Genomic DNA, 15,266 nt, shown 5'->3' with positions numbered 1-15,266 from the left:
GTGAGGCCCCTATTGTTTTCGTTGTATTTGCTACCCCTGGGTTCCATCTTAAGGAAGCTGATATTTTATTTCTTTTTGTCGTGGATGACAGATCGAGCAAGAAGGATGCTTTTCTCCTTGTTTTTAAATCTTTAAATGGTCCTGCCCACCCTTACCTATCTCAGTTCTTCTATGTCAGATCAGCGGGCTGAGATGATTCCACCGCATTTGTCCGCCATGTTTTTTTTTTTAATTTTAAAATTCTTGGAATTTGGATTTTTATAATTTGACTTTTTGTGGAGTGATAAATCTGCCTATACAGTGACTCCATTGTGCTTGTGGATTCGTTCCACCATTTTTACGGACTCATTCTTTCGTCATGATCTTGTGTGTGGAGTCACAGAAGACAAAAGCCAACACGCAAGAACATGAGCCGAGCGTCAAGGTTCCTGCAGCTGCAAACATTACCATTTGTTGTCATGCTGATTTTTATAGCCTCTTTCTCACCCCTCCCTCTCACTTTTCACTCCTTGTTTTTCTCCTCCAATGCACCTCCTCACCTCACTTTCACAAAATGCAGCTAATCATACCACAAAAAAACACGCTCAAGACAAAGACGTGTGTTTATGCAAAGACAGCATTTACTCTCCGAAGCAGCGGACCGCAACCAATTACAAGCGGTCCAATTACTGTCTACATGGAACACTTGATAGCCAGAAAAGGATTCTGTTCAGCCGGCAGTGAACAACATTGAGATTTAAGTGAGAACACCAGGATGATTCGGTCGGGTTGTGTGCGTGGCTGGCTGACCTGTAGGTGATTCCATGCTTGGCTAATGGTCTTCTCTGATTGGCCCGCTCCCGGTTTCATCACATTTCACCCGAGTCAGAAACAGACCTTAAGGAACTGTAACCCGCCAGGTCTCTCGCCATCCTCTCCTTATGTGTACGCTTGTTAAAAATGACTCTGCGGGGACTCGAATCTTGACACGGTGCAAGCTGAAATATTTGTGGGGATCAAAACTTTTTCCCCACCACCACAATTCCTCAGAAAGTAAATGATGAAAGTGTGTGGATGTGTACAGCCCAGTGTTTGGATGAATTCGATATGTTCGGCTTGGCAGGCCTGTGTGGAAGCCATTTTTTTTTTTTTTTGGAACACGAACGAAAGCACACAATGTTTGAAACAGCTGTCTTCAGCATGATCGCTTGTTCTTGTTCATTATTTGGACTGGTGGACATGACGAGCTCCGATTTTTTAATATTAACAGAAATGACGACTTGACAAATAATAATAATAATAATACTCAGTTTTCATTATGATTTTTTGTTGTGTGTTACCGCAGTGCATCATACTGAGAGTTTATATTTTTTTAATGTTTACAATCGTGCACTCGAAACGCGTTGTTCAGAAGTCCTAAAAATGCCACGAAAAGGAAACACTGCCATACTTTTGGTTTATTCGGGTAATTTTGTAATGACCGTTTTGCATTTTAGCGTAATGGTGATCACCATGGCCTCGACCATCAATAGTGGGTGCTTAGATCGTGATTTGTAATGTGCTTGCTTTTTAATGCACCATCTTAAAATCTGATCAAAATGGCCTTTTAAAGTCCTAAAAAAGTTTTAAATTTAACTAACTTCAGCTTGCAGTTTTGGACATCATGGAAACTTTGCAAAAAAAGAAAAACAGGCACCATTTTTTTTTTTTTACTTTTATGGTACTCCAGTGAAGTTACGCTTTTGATACAAATATTTCTACACCATAAACATTTGGATGTATTCTCAGACCACAGGATATTTCTAGAATCCGTCAAAACTTTTTTTTGTCTCTATACCACAAAATGCAGCCTGACAATTTACAGATGATAAATTGCACTTGACCCTCGTGTCTCCATTGTTTAACTCCGTTAAAACATTTTAACAAGGCCCCAAGGTGCCTATGAGTCTACAAGTAAATAGAAGCGTTTTAAATTATTAAAAGTTATTTTAGTCTCTGGTAGAAACTTCATTTCAGAGATAAGCCCCTCCCCCCTGAGCTTCTTCCGTTCTGTGATCCTCAGGATAAAGTAATGGACGGATGCCTGTTGCCTGAACCTTGGCTTTGAACGTCACAAACCTGATTACGCCGTAGACGCGGATAAGCGAATCGAAAATATTCTGCATTTCAATCGGCGCGGGGGAGGAGAGATGCCGAAGTCAGACAGGCAAGGAGATGAAGGCGGGGGGGGTCAACCTGTGATAGATAAGCAAAGCTGATGGAGATATTTTTACATAGGAGCAGATTGATGGATATGACAGGAGGGGACGGGGCGAAGAGATAATGACTCGGATACGGCGGCAGGTAAAAACGACAGGTGGCGAAGGGATTACAACTTTACACAAGAGCGGAGAGATTGGCGGTGACCAAGACCAGAAAAGAAATTGTTTGATGACAGTTGTGGCGGGGGAAGGAAAGAAGTCCTTGCCAGAGGGAATGTGGGAGAAAAGTCAAACTCCTAAGCCAGCTGCCTCCGAAAATATACCCCGACGTCTTTTATACATGTGCCTAAAAATTGGCTGTCAAATGAGGTCCAGAGGAGCCGAGGTGAGCAGGTGGCACATCTGCCTTCAAAGTGCACATTTACAATTTCAAACCGGGAGAGCGCCGGGGGCCTTCCCGCGGCTGTAGGAAATTCACCAAGGTGAAGTTGAAGCGAATAAACCAGCCCGTGCTAACTCTCAAAGCGACAAACATCCAAACAAGCATGTGGTTTGAAATCAACTCTCTCTAATCGGAACGCCAGTAACGATTAACCACGCTAATCGGAATCCAATTGGACCTCATTGATGAGTCTTACGAAATTACCTTTAGAACCTCAAAAGTCATTTGCAGCGGTATAGGCCACATTTTAATTAACATTTCAACATTAACTGCCGGACAATTGTAAAAAGTAAATTCCGTTATATCCTGTATATTGCTTATTCTTATGAGTTAGTTGTTGCTTTTTAGTTGCTAGCTAAAAATAACAATGTGATGTACTTTTTCTTAGCGTGAGTGTTAGGAGTGCAAGAATTTAGATAGTTAGCTAGCCATCTAGTTAGCTAGCTAGCTATTTAGGTAGCTCGTTAGTTAATTTGCTAGCTATCTAGTTAGCTAGCGACTAAGCTAGTTAGCTGGCTAGCTATTTAGCCACTTAGTGAGAAAGTTTTCACTTCTTGATTTACTCATTGTTTGCCTTTTGCTTCATCGAGAAAACTTTTGAGTGTTGGAACATGCCGCCTCCGCGTTCGATGTCGGCTACCGACACAACATAAAGAAAACTACCGAGAGGTTTACGAAAGACACGCATTGATGTTTGTGGAGCGCATCAAGATGTTACCGTTGAAGGACAGCTGCTGATATAACGCCTTTCCATTACGCGTTCCGAGTGAGCAAATGTACGCAGCTGTCTTGCCCCCGATGTGTGTTATCGCATTTGCTTCGTCAGCACAAAGTTGGCACTCAAACTGATAAACCATTAAGCGTAGTGTTTATGTATGCGCGTGTCCTTTAATGATCTTTTTTTTTTTTTTTTGACGGTGGGCCGGTGCGGATATTGAGACGGATGGTCCATATGCTCTTTATGCCCCATGCATATTTCATTTCGGGGGCAGAGCTTCTTCGGCGGCGGCTTTATGAGCACTCACAGCTCTTGCGCTTTACTTTTGAATAAATAGCAAGAGCATGAATAAATACAACACATTTCATAAAGGCGTCGGCGACATGTTGGCCAACCTTAACTCCACGGGAAGAATATCAGCTCCGAAATGGACTCTCGCCCCGCTGTTTGATTCATGATATACGGCAAAGTAATAACCTGAACTGTCTTTGTTTGGGGGATAAATGCCGACTTTCCACTTTTTTTATATCCCTCAATATTTAGTTAGTTAATACGTTCTATATTTAGCTTTTTTGAAGTTGGCTACAATGCCGTGTGTTCGAACGGCTTCTCACGAGAGGCCGCTCGGAGTCACATTGAGCTTCAAAGGCAGCGAAAGCAGGTCAGGTCTTAGCGTGTGATGTTTTATTTAATACGCACTCGCACAGGTCCGCCCGCGTCAATGCACATTCTGCTGACTGTCACGTGATGATTGACAGCCGGCCACCACACCGTTAGACATATTGACATCGGGGGGCGGGGAGAGAGAGAGATGGACGGTCGGGCGAGGAGACGGCACATTGACGGGGCCAGTGGAGGGAGGAGGAAGGATGGAGCCTCAGGTGTCGGTGAAGAGCGCCGTCAAAAAGATTGAACATGAAATATGAAATGGAAGGAGAGACAGATGGGGAGAGGATGATAAGGATGGAGAGACAGAAAGGGGGGGGGGGGTGGAGGTGGGAAATGGGAGAAGGATGTTCCGCTGATAGACTGTTGAGTCTGACAGAGTCGGGCTCGTGTTCACCGGAGAGAATCACATATTCACCGCCAAGTTGCGACCAAAAAAAAAAAAAATCACACACAATGGTCAAAGTGATTTGTTGACGTAATTGACTTGTTAAAAAATTGAAACAAAAATGGAAATGTATATATTTTTTTTGCCATTTACATTATTCATGCTTAGTAAATGTTACACGCAACATAAATGTCACGCAGCGGGAAGTCGGCAGAAAGTAGAAAAGAACGACCGCCTTGTTTCGCTCCATTGATTTCTCCGACACTTAATTATTTTTTCTTCATGACCAATTGAGCTCCCAAACTCTCAAACGAAAAATCTGTTCCAATCTTCAGGCTTTCACTTCCACAACAACAATACGTTTCATTTATTCTCGACAAGGAGGAACGTGTTTGAATGGGCTACAAAGTCAGCGTCAAGGCTAAAGCTAAAAAGCTAAAATTAATGGCACCTTTTTACCATAACATCTGATTGTTGTCTGTAATTTGGAGAGCAGAGCGTACAAGAATAATAATGGACCACATGCTGCTTCACCACGGAGTATATTTATGACGTCGGATATTTTCGTTTCCAAGCTAACGCTACACTAGTTTTGTCGATGTTGTTAGCCCCCCTAATATCGTGCCTCGCTCTGAGCTGCTTCCTAAATGGCTCAAGCATGAGTTTCCCATTTGCTTTAAACGCTTGCGCTTTTTTGTAGCGAAAAAGAAAGCGAAACATGGAATTAATTTAGTCTGCGGTCGGGTTGGGGTTTTCAAAGTGTTCGGCTTACTCCAAACTGTTTATTTTGGCTCGTGGCCAGATGGATTTATGAAGGAAAATACGTGTCTAAACAAAACCATCTGACACGTCAGATTGATTAATTCTTTTTAAGCCCGCAAAGTTTGGAACCATCTCCAAGCAGTCTGTATCTTATAGAAAAGATTTTGTTCCTGTTTGTGTTTTTAGAATGGCGGGAGATGGGAAAGGATGACAATGGAACACATCTCGCTATCGATAAATGGAAGTTGTTTTTTTTTTGTCCATGTAACCACAGAAGAGCCGATTCAAATCTTGCGTTCAGGATTCGAGACTCAGATACCGCCCTACTTTTTTGTCAATTATATGCTCGTGATTACAGTCATGCAATAGTCACATGACCCAGGTTGTCTACAGGCCACCGTATCCACTCAGCCTCCTACGCTGCTCTTAGCCTTCTTCTTTGTTCATTTGGAAACCAAAGTGAAAAAAGGCCAAGGGGGTGGGGGGTTCTTTGAAAAAAAAAAAAAAGACGGGACACAATTTGCCACAGTAATAGCTGATGATTTGTGATAATGTGCAGCAGTAATAAGTGCTACTTAATTAGCCATTAGGGAGTCTGAGGAGGGATGTGGATAAAAAGCAAATGGATGGATTTGAAGACCAAGCAATGAACCCCCGCAGCCTCCTCCTTCGTCTCTTTTTTTTTTTTTTTAAGGGGGGGTTACAAAAGCTCCATGGCGAGGGCTTCTTCTGTCGCCATGGAGACTAATGTTGAAAGCCAGCTGTGGTTTTGTCTTGGAAGCCCATTAGGGTTCTTTTCTTTTCAGTTCCTCGGACTTAGAGTCATCAAACTCGCTGCTCCGTGTCTAACTTGGCGGAATATACGACTCGGGTCAATTAGCTGCGGCAAATTATTCGGACATTGTTGGAAGCATGTCAGTATTTTTTTTTTTTTTTAATACGGACCAAAAGGTTGTTTGGGTTCTGTTTGGGTTGTGTTTGTTTTAAGTTAGATTTGATTTGGGTCAGGTTGAGTTTTATAAAAAAAAATAGTTCCCCTTTTTGAGTTTCCAATATCTCGTTGTGAGCCTTTCTTCATATGTGATGCCTTTTTTGAGGCAGATCTTTTCCACCTTACCACTTTAAGCAAATATTACCTTCGCCAACACCACATCATCCCTCTGCCAGGAAAATAATGTATTTTTCCGTCGGATCTCGTATTGGATGTGGCTCAGGAGACGGTCCTGAGTGATGTTGTTATCGTTGGAAACGTTGCCTGGGTTCTTTTTTTTTTTTCTTTCCCCGAAGAGCTGATATTGGAGCCTTCGGCGCCTGACCCAAACATATCAGTGGGACAGAGGACCGTCACGCTGAGCCAGGAAGTAGCAGACTGATTGTTATGCGGCGCATTGATCAGCTTTCACAGGACCACGCTGCACGATCAATTTTTTTTTTTTTTTGGGTGTGCGGGATCGGGCCGGGCGTTGCGTTGTTTGGGGCAACGAACGGGAGAATCGATCGCTGGGGGCAGAGGGTAATGTCTGGGTGAGTGCTGAGTCTATCCACAGCCATCCCACTGCATCAGCATCAATCATAGCGGAGCTTTGCCAACAGCGAGAACTCTAGTGGCGTCTTTTGGAACTGCAGCAGCGCCGAAAACGATTGATGGGAGGAAAGGGATTGTGAGGCTTTGCCAGAGAAGTGACGAGATTCGCCGGATGCTTGTAAAACGCTTGATAAATAAAGGTGAAAAGAAAATCGATAAGCAAGCAAATTAAGGGCCGAAAGCACTTGTCAGGCTTTTTATTCACAACGAGCATTTGGCTTTAATCACCGTTTTCAGTCCTGGTTAGTTTTTTCCCCTTTAGTATGTTTCTCTATCGTAAGTCCGTTTATTTTTGTTTTGTTATAAAACACAAAGAAAATGTTTTTCCATATTTTAAATTTTTTTTTTTAATGAAATCAAGTGGGGTTTTTTGGACAGTGATAGTGGTACAGTCCTTTTGTTTAGAACTCAGAATCCCCCGACAGGATAATGGATGGAGGGAGAAAGGGAAGACAGAATGCTGTGAAGACAAGCAGAGAAGAAAAAAAAGAAACGTGGCAGGAGAATGAAAAGATTTTCAGGCTGCAACATTTTTATCAATAACCACCAATGGACCATGAGTAGAGAGAAGATGTTGTATCAGCCTTGAAAGAAGGATATTGCAGCCCGGTTGACACACTCCAGACACTTATTGATTTCGACTTGAAGAAAGTGCACCCATCAGCCACTTCATTAGGTACAGCTGCACATCCATTCTCAGATCCCACACGGGACGCGTCGAAAAAAAAGTCTTTTGTTAGGGGTTAAGGCCGAGGGTTTGAGAAAAGAAAAACCAGCAGTCCCCTTTTTTTTTTTAAGCTAGTGGGAAGTCTGGATCGTTCTGTGTCCTCCTGCGAAAACTTGGCATTTGAACAGGGGTGTGTAGACTTTTTATAATATATATAAATTATTTAAAAAAATATATTTATATATATATTATATATATTTATATATTGTGTTAGATCTTATTAGATGCACCAAAGACAACATCGCTATCAAAAGCTATGCTATCAAAAGTTTTTAACTCCCATCTGTATTTATCTAAGGCAAAAAAAAATCTGATCGAGACTGAATGGACACAAAGATGATAGAAAAGGGAAAAAAAAGAGTGGTGAGCTGAGGGAGCTGGAGTAGGAAGATTTTCCTCGGTGTTTGATGGCAGCGTCAGTCATGCTACACATGTCTGGGAGTCTCCATTCAGCAGGAGAGATGTTCTCTTCCATCCTCCGCTCTGATGCCTGATTGGAACCTACACACACACACAATGTTGGCATCTCGGAGCTGGAGTAAGATGAGATGAAGAATGGTGGCCACGGGAGGCTGAATAGCTTTTAAATCCTGAATAGCAGCAATGTTTGGAACACGGGGCCACTTTTGAAGATGGCGGAGACTTACATCTGCTTTGATGTGTTTCGATGAAGCACAAAAACATTTTGGCACATTTTGCTCTTCTGTTGTTACGCAACATTTTTAAACGCCCACCGCAAAGGGAATTGTGACTTCACGAGATTTTCGGGATATATTTTCTAACAAATAATTTAGAACATACAAATAAATGGTTTCTTTGTTTTAGTGTATTTGAACACAAATGGTGAAGCAACACATGTAGACAGACATTATGGTAAAGGGAATTTTAATTTAATTTGATGAATCGTGCATTCATAAAGACATGAGTGAGCCAGTCAATACCAACGGTAACATTTAAAAACTCAGCTGTCATCATTTAAAGCGAAATGAGATCTCGTCCATCAATAAATGATGTTAATTTCCAGTTACATGTGTAATTCAACGTCAGACAGTTGAGTAATTATCTCATTCGCTTTGCTTCTTGTCTTCCTAATGACCTCCACGCCGATTTTTCAAGGCTGCTGATGAGATGATTTCAACATTTCCAATTAAGACGCATTCTGGTGAACAATGAGCTTTTAATAAGGCCTTGTACAAAATGTACCTGTTAAGATCATTTCTCACCAGAGAGCCTTTTCAAAGGGGCACTGGTGAGCTTTTAGTAGCGAGACTGGTTAGGAGTGGAAAAATAATAGAGAGCGAGAAATCCGCCAGGTAGCGGCGAATGATGCCGGTTCCATTGTGTGCAATTTTCGATGAAAGGGGTGACGTCAGGGGAAAGTGCTCAGCCAATTTGAGATCCATTCTTGAAGAAAAAAAAAAATTATAGAACAAACAGAACTCTCGAGACTTGCCATATATTAATAATATATAATTAAAAATATATTATATTTATTTATATTATTATATATATTATATAATAAAAAGTCAAATATAATAAAAAATAATTAGAAAAAATTAAAAATAATTGAAATTAAAAATAAGTATATAAAATTTAATAAAAATTACCAACAAGAGTTTTATATCTGATAATATTATGACTATTTGCGAGCGAGATGGCGTGCAAAGTGATCCGACAACGCCATTTTGTTTCCTTCCCCCAAGAGCCTTTTTATGTCATAAACTCCATCAAGGCAAATGGAAATCCATTAGGGCATTTTGGAATAACACAAAAATCCATTTTGCCACCCTCCACTCTAAACGGACGCACTTTCCGTGGTGGAAATGTAAAAAGCTGGTGAAAGAAATGTGATGATGACAGGATGGAGGGTGTCGGAGGAAGTTTGCACAAAGAAACAAGTGGCAAACATAAGCGTGAGCATCCCGCTGGCCCCGTTTCAACGAGAATTTTCTAGTCGCTAGTCTCTCGGGTCGGATTTCCCTCGTAACGTAATCACAGAGCATATTTGATAAATGAATTCCGTCTGATTCAAAGTATTGAGCAAAACCGTGCCACCGCATTAAAATACAGTAGCGTAGTAGGCCTAAGTGTTCATCCAAATTCTTTGTCGTAAGAAATCACAATTAGTCAAAAGTATGGAGACACCTTTGTATCTAATAATGTGAGTAAGTGTTTCAAAAAAAAAATTTATAAGCCATCTTAAAGTCCAAAGTCAAAAAGTTTTAGCGTGACATTCTAATCTGTGTTTTTTCTCCAGCTGTCACCGAAATACGACTCACTGGAGCACAAATTGCAAGCCATTAAAAAAAAAAAAAAGAAGAAAAAGCCAATTTGTATCAACAGATCAACTTTTTGTACGCTTTGAGTGCAGCACACCATTTAATGCTTCGCTTCATTTCCCCCGTTATTTTCCTCCACATCACTTTTTGATTAGTCGGCACGACGAGACGGATGCTTTAATAAACTTCCTTTATTTCTAAATCCCCAAATCACTCATTCCTGCGGAATACAAACGGCTGTTTTCTTTCCGCGACTCGTGCTGTTCGTTTTATTATCGACGTTATCCTGCGGTGAAATTGCATTTTACGTCGTTTCATATTTGCTTTGCTCCGCCCCTTAAAGAGGTCTTGCCATCCAGTTTCTAAGATTCCAGATTGATGCTTTGATGTCTCACATAGTAAATGCTTGTCCACAGCAGAAAAGCAAAGCAGGTGCACACACACACACACACACACACACACACACACACACACACACACATGCACATCGGGGATGGTAAAATGTGCTTTTATCTTAAGGCGGGGATTTGCTTCCAGATTACTCAAGATGCTCCGAGCTCATTTCCCTCTCTTTGTTTTCCTCCCCCTGCAAGCGCTAAAACTCTCCATTTGGAGATTTTTCTTTTTTTTTTTCTTTTCTTCACGTGCCTGCTCCATTTGAGCTCCCACTGCTCCCTGAGTTGATCTACATTCAGGCTTCCTTGGCGTCTCTCACTCTACCTTGCTCCCTTTTCTTTCCCAACCCTGAAAATACCACTTTTTCTCCTTGAAACATTTGTAACAACTGTATTTCTCGACAAAAAATGTCCCCGCAGTAGAGGAGAACAGACCTTCACCTTTAACCTTTACTGCAATGGTGATGTCAGTTGTAAACAGAAGAAGAAAACAACCTGAGGTGGATTAAAATGCACATTAAATAATGAAAAAAATAATATTAGTGCTGCACGCAGTGGTGAAAGGTTTCTCAAGCTCCTGTAAAAAAAAAATCTATTTGATGCCCTCTAAAAATGTTTGTAATTACTCATAGATGCCACAAGATGGCAGCAAAGTCTCAATGAAGCTCCTCAATTTACCTGAACATACTTTCTGAAGATTCTTTTTTTCTTGTAATCTTTGTGAATGCTCTTTTTTTTTTTGTTACATTAAGTCCAACATGTCTGCATTGCGTATAATTACTCAAAAAAAAAAAAAAAAATACAGAGCTGGCCCAGAGAGAAGAAGCAGGAGGCGGAAGAACGACTGCCCGGCATTTAATTACTCTTTCATGCGGCTATAAAAGCGAGGAAATGAGGGGGGAGAAGGACGAGGGTTTGAGAGGAGCTGTGAGGGGAAGACATTGTTTCGATCTTCATTTAATAATTGAATAATAACCTCCTTAGAGACCTGACCTAGAACCAGCCGAGGAGAGGAGAAGCCGCATCAGGCTTAGCGTGAAACTCTGCTGCCCCCTTGTGGCCTTTCGGTAACACATGCACAGCTGCCGGGGTGGAACTTTCCAACTGACTGCATCATTCTGTTCCTGATTTACAGCAGATATGAGCCACGGTCAGTCATGGGAAGAGAAAGATGACTTTTGGATGTCAGGAAAGAATATATTTCTTTTTGTCAAACACACACACACACCAAGAAACTGTCAGACCTTATCTTCCTGTCGGGCATACTTGCTTTTTTAGGGCTGAAGGAGAACATTGCGTAGATTTCGGGCTGATGTACGAGCGTTGGGGTTAGGGGACAACTGAGAAGAGACACGGTCACCCCTGGGTCCGTTCTCAAGCGCCGACAAATACTTACCCGCTTTTGTGTTATGAATAACTCCGTTCTGAATTATCCCCGATGCAGAATGATGGATTGTCGTGTCAGTGCTTTTTCTCAAATTTTTTTTTTTTTTTTGCACAGTCTGCGGCGCGAGGGCTACACCATGCAGGTGAACGTCAACGACTACCTGGACATCTACTGCCCTCACTACAACGACAGCCAGCGCATGGTGGGCACCAGCGAGCAGTACATCCTCTACATGGTTAGCTACCGCGGCTACCGCAACTGCGACCCCCAAATGGGCTTCAAAAGGTGGGAGTGCAACCGGCCGCACGCCCCCCACGCCCCCATCAAGTTCTCGGAGAAGTTCCAGCGCTACAGCGCCTTCTCGCTGGGCTACGAGTTCCACGTCGGGCAGGAGTACTACTACATCTGTAAGCGGCCTGTTGCTCTTCAGTCGTGGCTTTTTATTTCATCGTTTGTTTTTTATCTAGCCACGCCCACTCACCACCACGGCCGAAGCTGCCTGAGACTACGTGTGTACGTCTGCTGCTCCACAGGTGAGACTTTTTTTTGATCCCTGGCCTGTCCAGTCGTGAAATATTAACCTCTCCTCCCCGCCGGACTCCATCGCCCTTCATTCTTTTTTTCCACTCGACCCCTCCCCTCCCCAGCGCTGCCGTGGCTTGTCAGTCAGAGCGCTCCTGGCCATTTTGTTAACCCCCATGCTCTTCCCCACGCTGCTCCCTCTCTCGAACTGTCAAACTGTCTTCTCAGAAGTAATTAAAAGCCCTTCGGTCAATAGTTTAACCCTCGCTCCTTGGCCCCTCCCCCTTCTCCCCTAGCCTCCGACGTCGACGGCGAGCCGGAACCGACGGAGGCCGACTACACGCTTAGACCGGGCCTAAAAATGGACGACGTGGGTGAGTCATTCTTTCCGCCAGTGTGGAAAACATCTTTGAGGCACATGTGGATGGAACAAGACACACTCGTACTTGTTCGCACTGGAATCACAGCTGGGATGGCGGAGAACGTGCCAAACATCATAAAAGAACATGAATGTTCTTCTAAACAGGTGGAAATCTTGAATTGTTTCGCATAAATGATAGTTTTATATTTGAAGAAGGATTTTCGTCCTGAAAACATTTTTTTTCGTGTGTGTTCTGAGAGCTCATATGCTCATAGTGCCTTTAATTTTTTTCATCATTTTGCAGCCTCAATCAGTGATTTTATTTTGCTTTTTTTTTGAATCCCAACCCCCGAGCCATATGTTTGACACCCCCTGAAGTATGACAAACATGATGAGTCAATTTGGGGGAATTTTGGAGTGTTTAACTGGTTTCTTCCATTAAGTTACAACATATCGGCGAGTCTTGAATTGCACAGCAGCTGATGTCACCCGAACGATGCTAAATCTGTCAGCGCTGATTTAGCATTGGCAGCGCAGCGGGTAGTAAATTGCTAAGTGACAGACTCAATTAAACGTCTCATGCGCTAGGTGGCTTTACCAAAAAAAAAAAAAAAACAATGTGCACTTGGCAAGGTCTTATGTAAGCCACCACGTGGGCATCAATCCTCATCCTGTCAAGTCTTTGCACTCTTCTGTGACAGCTTGTAAAATATGTTTGCTATTAATCCGTGCGCGTGTGCGTTCGCCTCGTAAATCAGTCCGGTCGCACAACTGTCATGAGAAAAGTCATCACTGCTGTGGCAAATGGTCTTATGAACTGACCTCGGACGTTCTGTCCTGTTCTTCTTCTTTCTGAGGTCCATTTTTTTGTGAAGTCTCCGTATTTTTCCATCTCCTTTGATCCTGCATAGGAATGCAGACAAGGTGGGGAAACCTTTGGAAATGTCAGAGGTTCCCCCCCTCCCCGAACTAAAATTTAAATCTGTTTTCATTCCAATTGCAGACAAAAAATCCTTCAAAACAATCATTATTTTGTTCCCTATTGAGTTTTTCTCGTTATGTAACGTCAAAGAATGTCTGCGTCTCTCCCGTGGAGAATTTAAAAGGAATGAGATGTTTCCGTCGTCGGCTGTGTTCACGCTCACAACGGCGCAAGCGACTCTTTCTATTTATTTTGAGCTTGATATTTATATATATATATGTTTATAGCATAGCAGCCGAGCAAACCTGCGCATAAACAAACTTAACAAGCCGAGGCGTCTCCTCGACTGACGTCTAATTACACTTGTCGCGACACATTTTTAATTACTGTTATTCACCTTTCACGCTCAGGACGGCAAATCAGCCGGCTTATTGTCGCCGCCGCGCCCGTTTCACTCAGCCCGCCCTTCTCTGTTTACGACACTCGCGCGATTCGATTACATCTGGCGTGAACAAGGTTCAGGTTTCAGCTTCTGACCAGCAGGTCCGGCCATTAGCGGAGAAATCAGAAGCTTTTTCTTTAATGGCCTTTATTATCGCGGCAATTACCGCTGACGACGTGTCGGACGACCTCTTCCAGGAACATCGGGGAGTCGCTGATGAGAATGTAACGTTAGTCACACGGCCGCTTTTAGCATCGACGCGAGGGTGTTTAGCGCCATTTTATTTTTAACTACAATTACTTTGATGGACCGCAACCTCAAAATTTGTTCTAAGACTCCGGTCGACTTCCAAGATGCTCGGAGAGGATATTTAAAAGAAGCGTATAACTTTGCTAGTCAGCGCCATAAATGTCAGAAAACACAAATGGTGCAGCAAAACATGTAGAGAGACAGTATAACAATACTCAGGCATGAATTAATGTGCTTTTAAAAATTACTTATATTTCTTTTGGTGAATCTCCTCTTTTTTGTGTTGGTATGAATATATTGCACTGCCCCCTGCTGGCCATGTCATGCACACCCGAGAGAGCCACATTGAATTAATCACCATTAGTTGCATTTATTCAATTAGATTTTGTTATTATATGATTTTATATAGCACAATATTATAGAGAACTTTTTGTATATAATAAAATGTTTTTTGTGGGAGGCTGAAACACAATTTTGATTGAACGTAAATATTTTAAGCAACTTTTAATTCCTGGACTCTTTTTAATATGATTAATTATTTTTTTGTGAGTAATTACGCTTAGGGCAATGTGCGTTGAGGTTAAAATGCTGATGAAAAAGCTTTCATAATGAAGCTGAGTTCATCAAATCACCTCACAGCTGCTGTCTGGAATTGTTCTGACAACCATTTGAAGTCAGTGAGGTCAAAACAGGTTCCTGGCCTGTGTTGGGACTTGAATCTTCCCATCAGGGGCAGTTTTCCCAGACTATAAACCTATTATATAAATATTTATGCGGTTTCGCCAGACCTTAGCAAAAGTTCACCGTTGTTACGTTTAGCCTGCGTTTGTGCTAACTCACCACAATGCCCGAGGACATGTTTTCTGACAACAAAGATATGACCTCAAAGATTTTGTGCAAGCAGCTTTTTATCTCTTAGCATTCCCATGCTGGCTCCAGTTACGTAAGGTGATAATCGCTCTCTTTGATTAAAAGGATACACTGTTAGAAGACGAGTCCAGGATGTGCTGCTGTTTTGGTTAGCAACAGAGCACAAACCAGGTGTCCGCGTGAGGCACCGAGCAGCTGCCAGACGATATCCGCCTTTTTTTTTTTTGTATTTCAGCACCATCAAACATGAATAACAAAATGTCTGCTGACCCCGCCGTTAGTCGGCCGGGTCCGAAGGCGTGTCTGACCGCACGCCATGAAGTGCGGCGAGACAAAACTTGCTATGACCTCACCAGGTGTGTGTTTTTCTC

At 42.4% G+C, this 15,266-nt stretch overlaps 1 protein-coding gene across 4 annotated transcripts in view; it reads left to right on the top strand.

Moving 5' to 3' along the window:
• Positions 1 to 15,266, top strand: part of efna3b (ephrin-A3b) — a 55,141-nt gene that overhangs the window by 37,865 nt on the left and 2,010 nt on the right. For 2 of the 4 annotated variants that reach the window (XM_088387286.1, XM_088387285.1), the window contains 3 exons: positions 11,644 to 11,936; positions 11,997 to 12,062; positions 12,348 to 12,425. In XM_088387286.1, coding sequence (XP_088243412.1) covers positions 11,644 to 11,936; positions 11,997 to 12,062; positions 12,348 to 12,425 — 437 coding nt within the window. Of the gene's footprint in view, positions 1 to 11,142; positions 11,293 to 11,322; positions 11,509 to 11,643; positions 11,937 to 11,996; positions 12,063 to 12,347; positions 12,426 to 15,266 lie in introns of those variants that run through there. The other 2 variants (XM_088387289.1, XM_088387288.1) reach the window with 2 other exon arrangements.

Source organism: Syngnathus floridae, chromosome 10, assembly GCF_059516105.1.
Source record: "Syngnathus floridae isolate MCC-2025c chromosome 10, RoL_Sflo_1.0, whole genome shotgun sequence".
Taxonomy (NCBI): domain Eukaryota; kingdom Metazoa; phylum Chordata; class Actinopteri; order Syngnathiformes; family Syngnathidae; genus Syngnathus; species Syngnathus floridae.
This window is presented reverse-complemented; position numbering and strand designations above follow the sequence as displayed.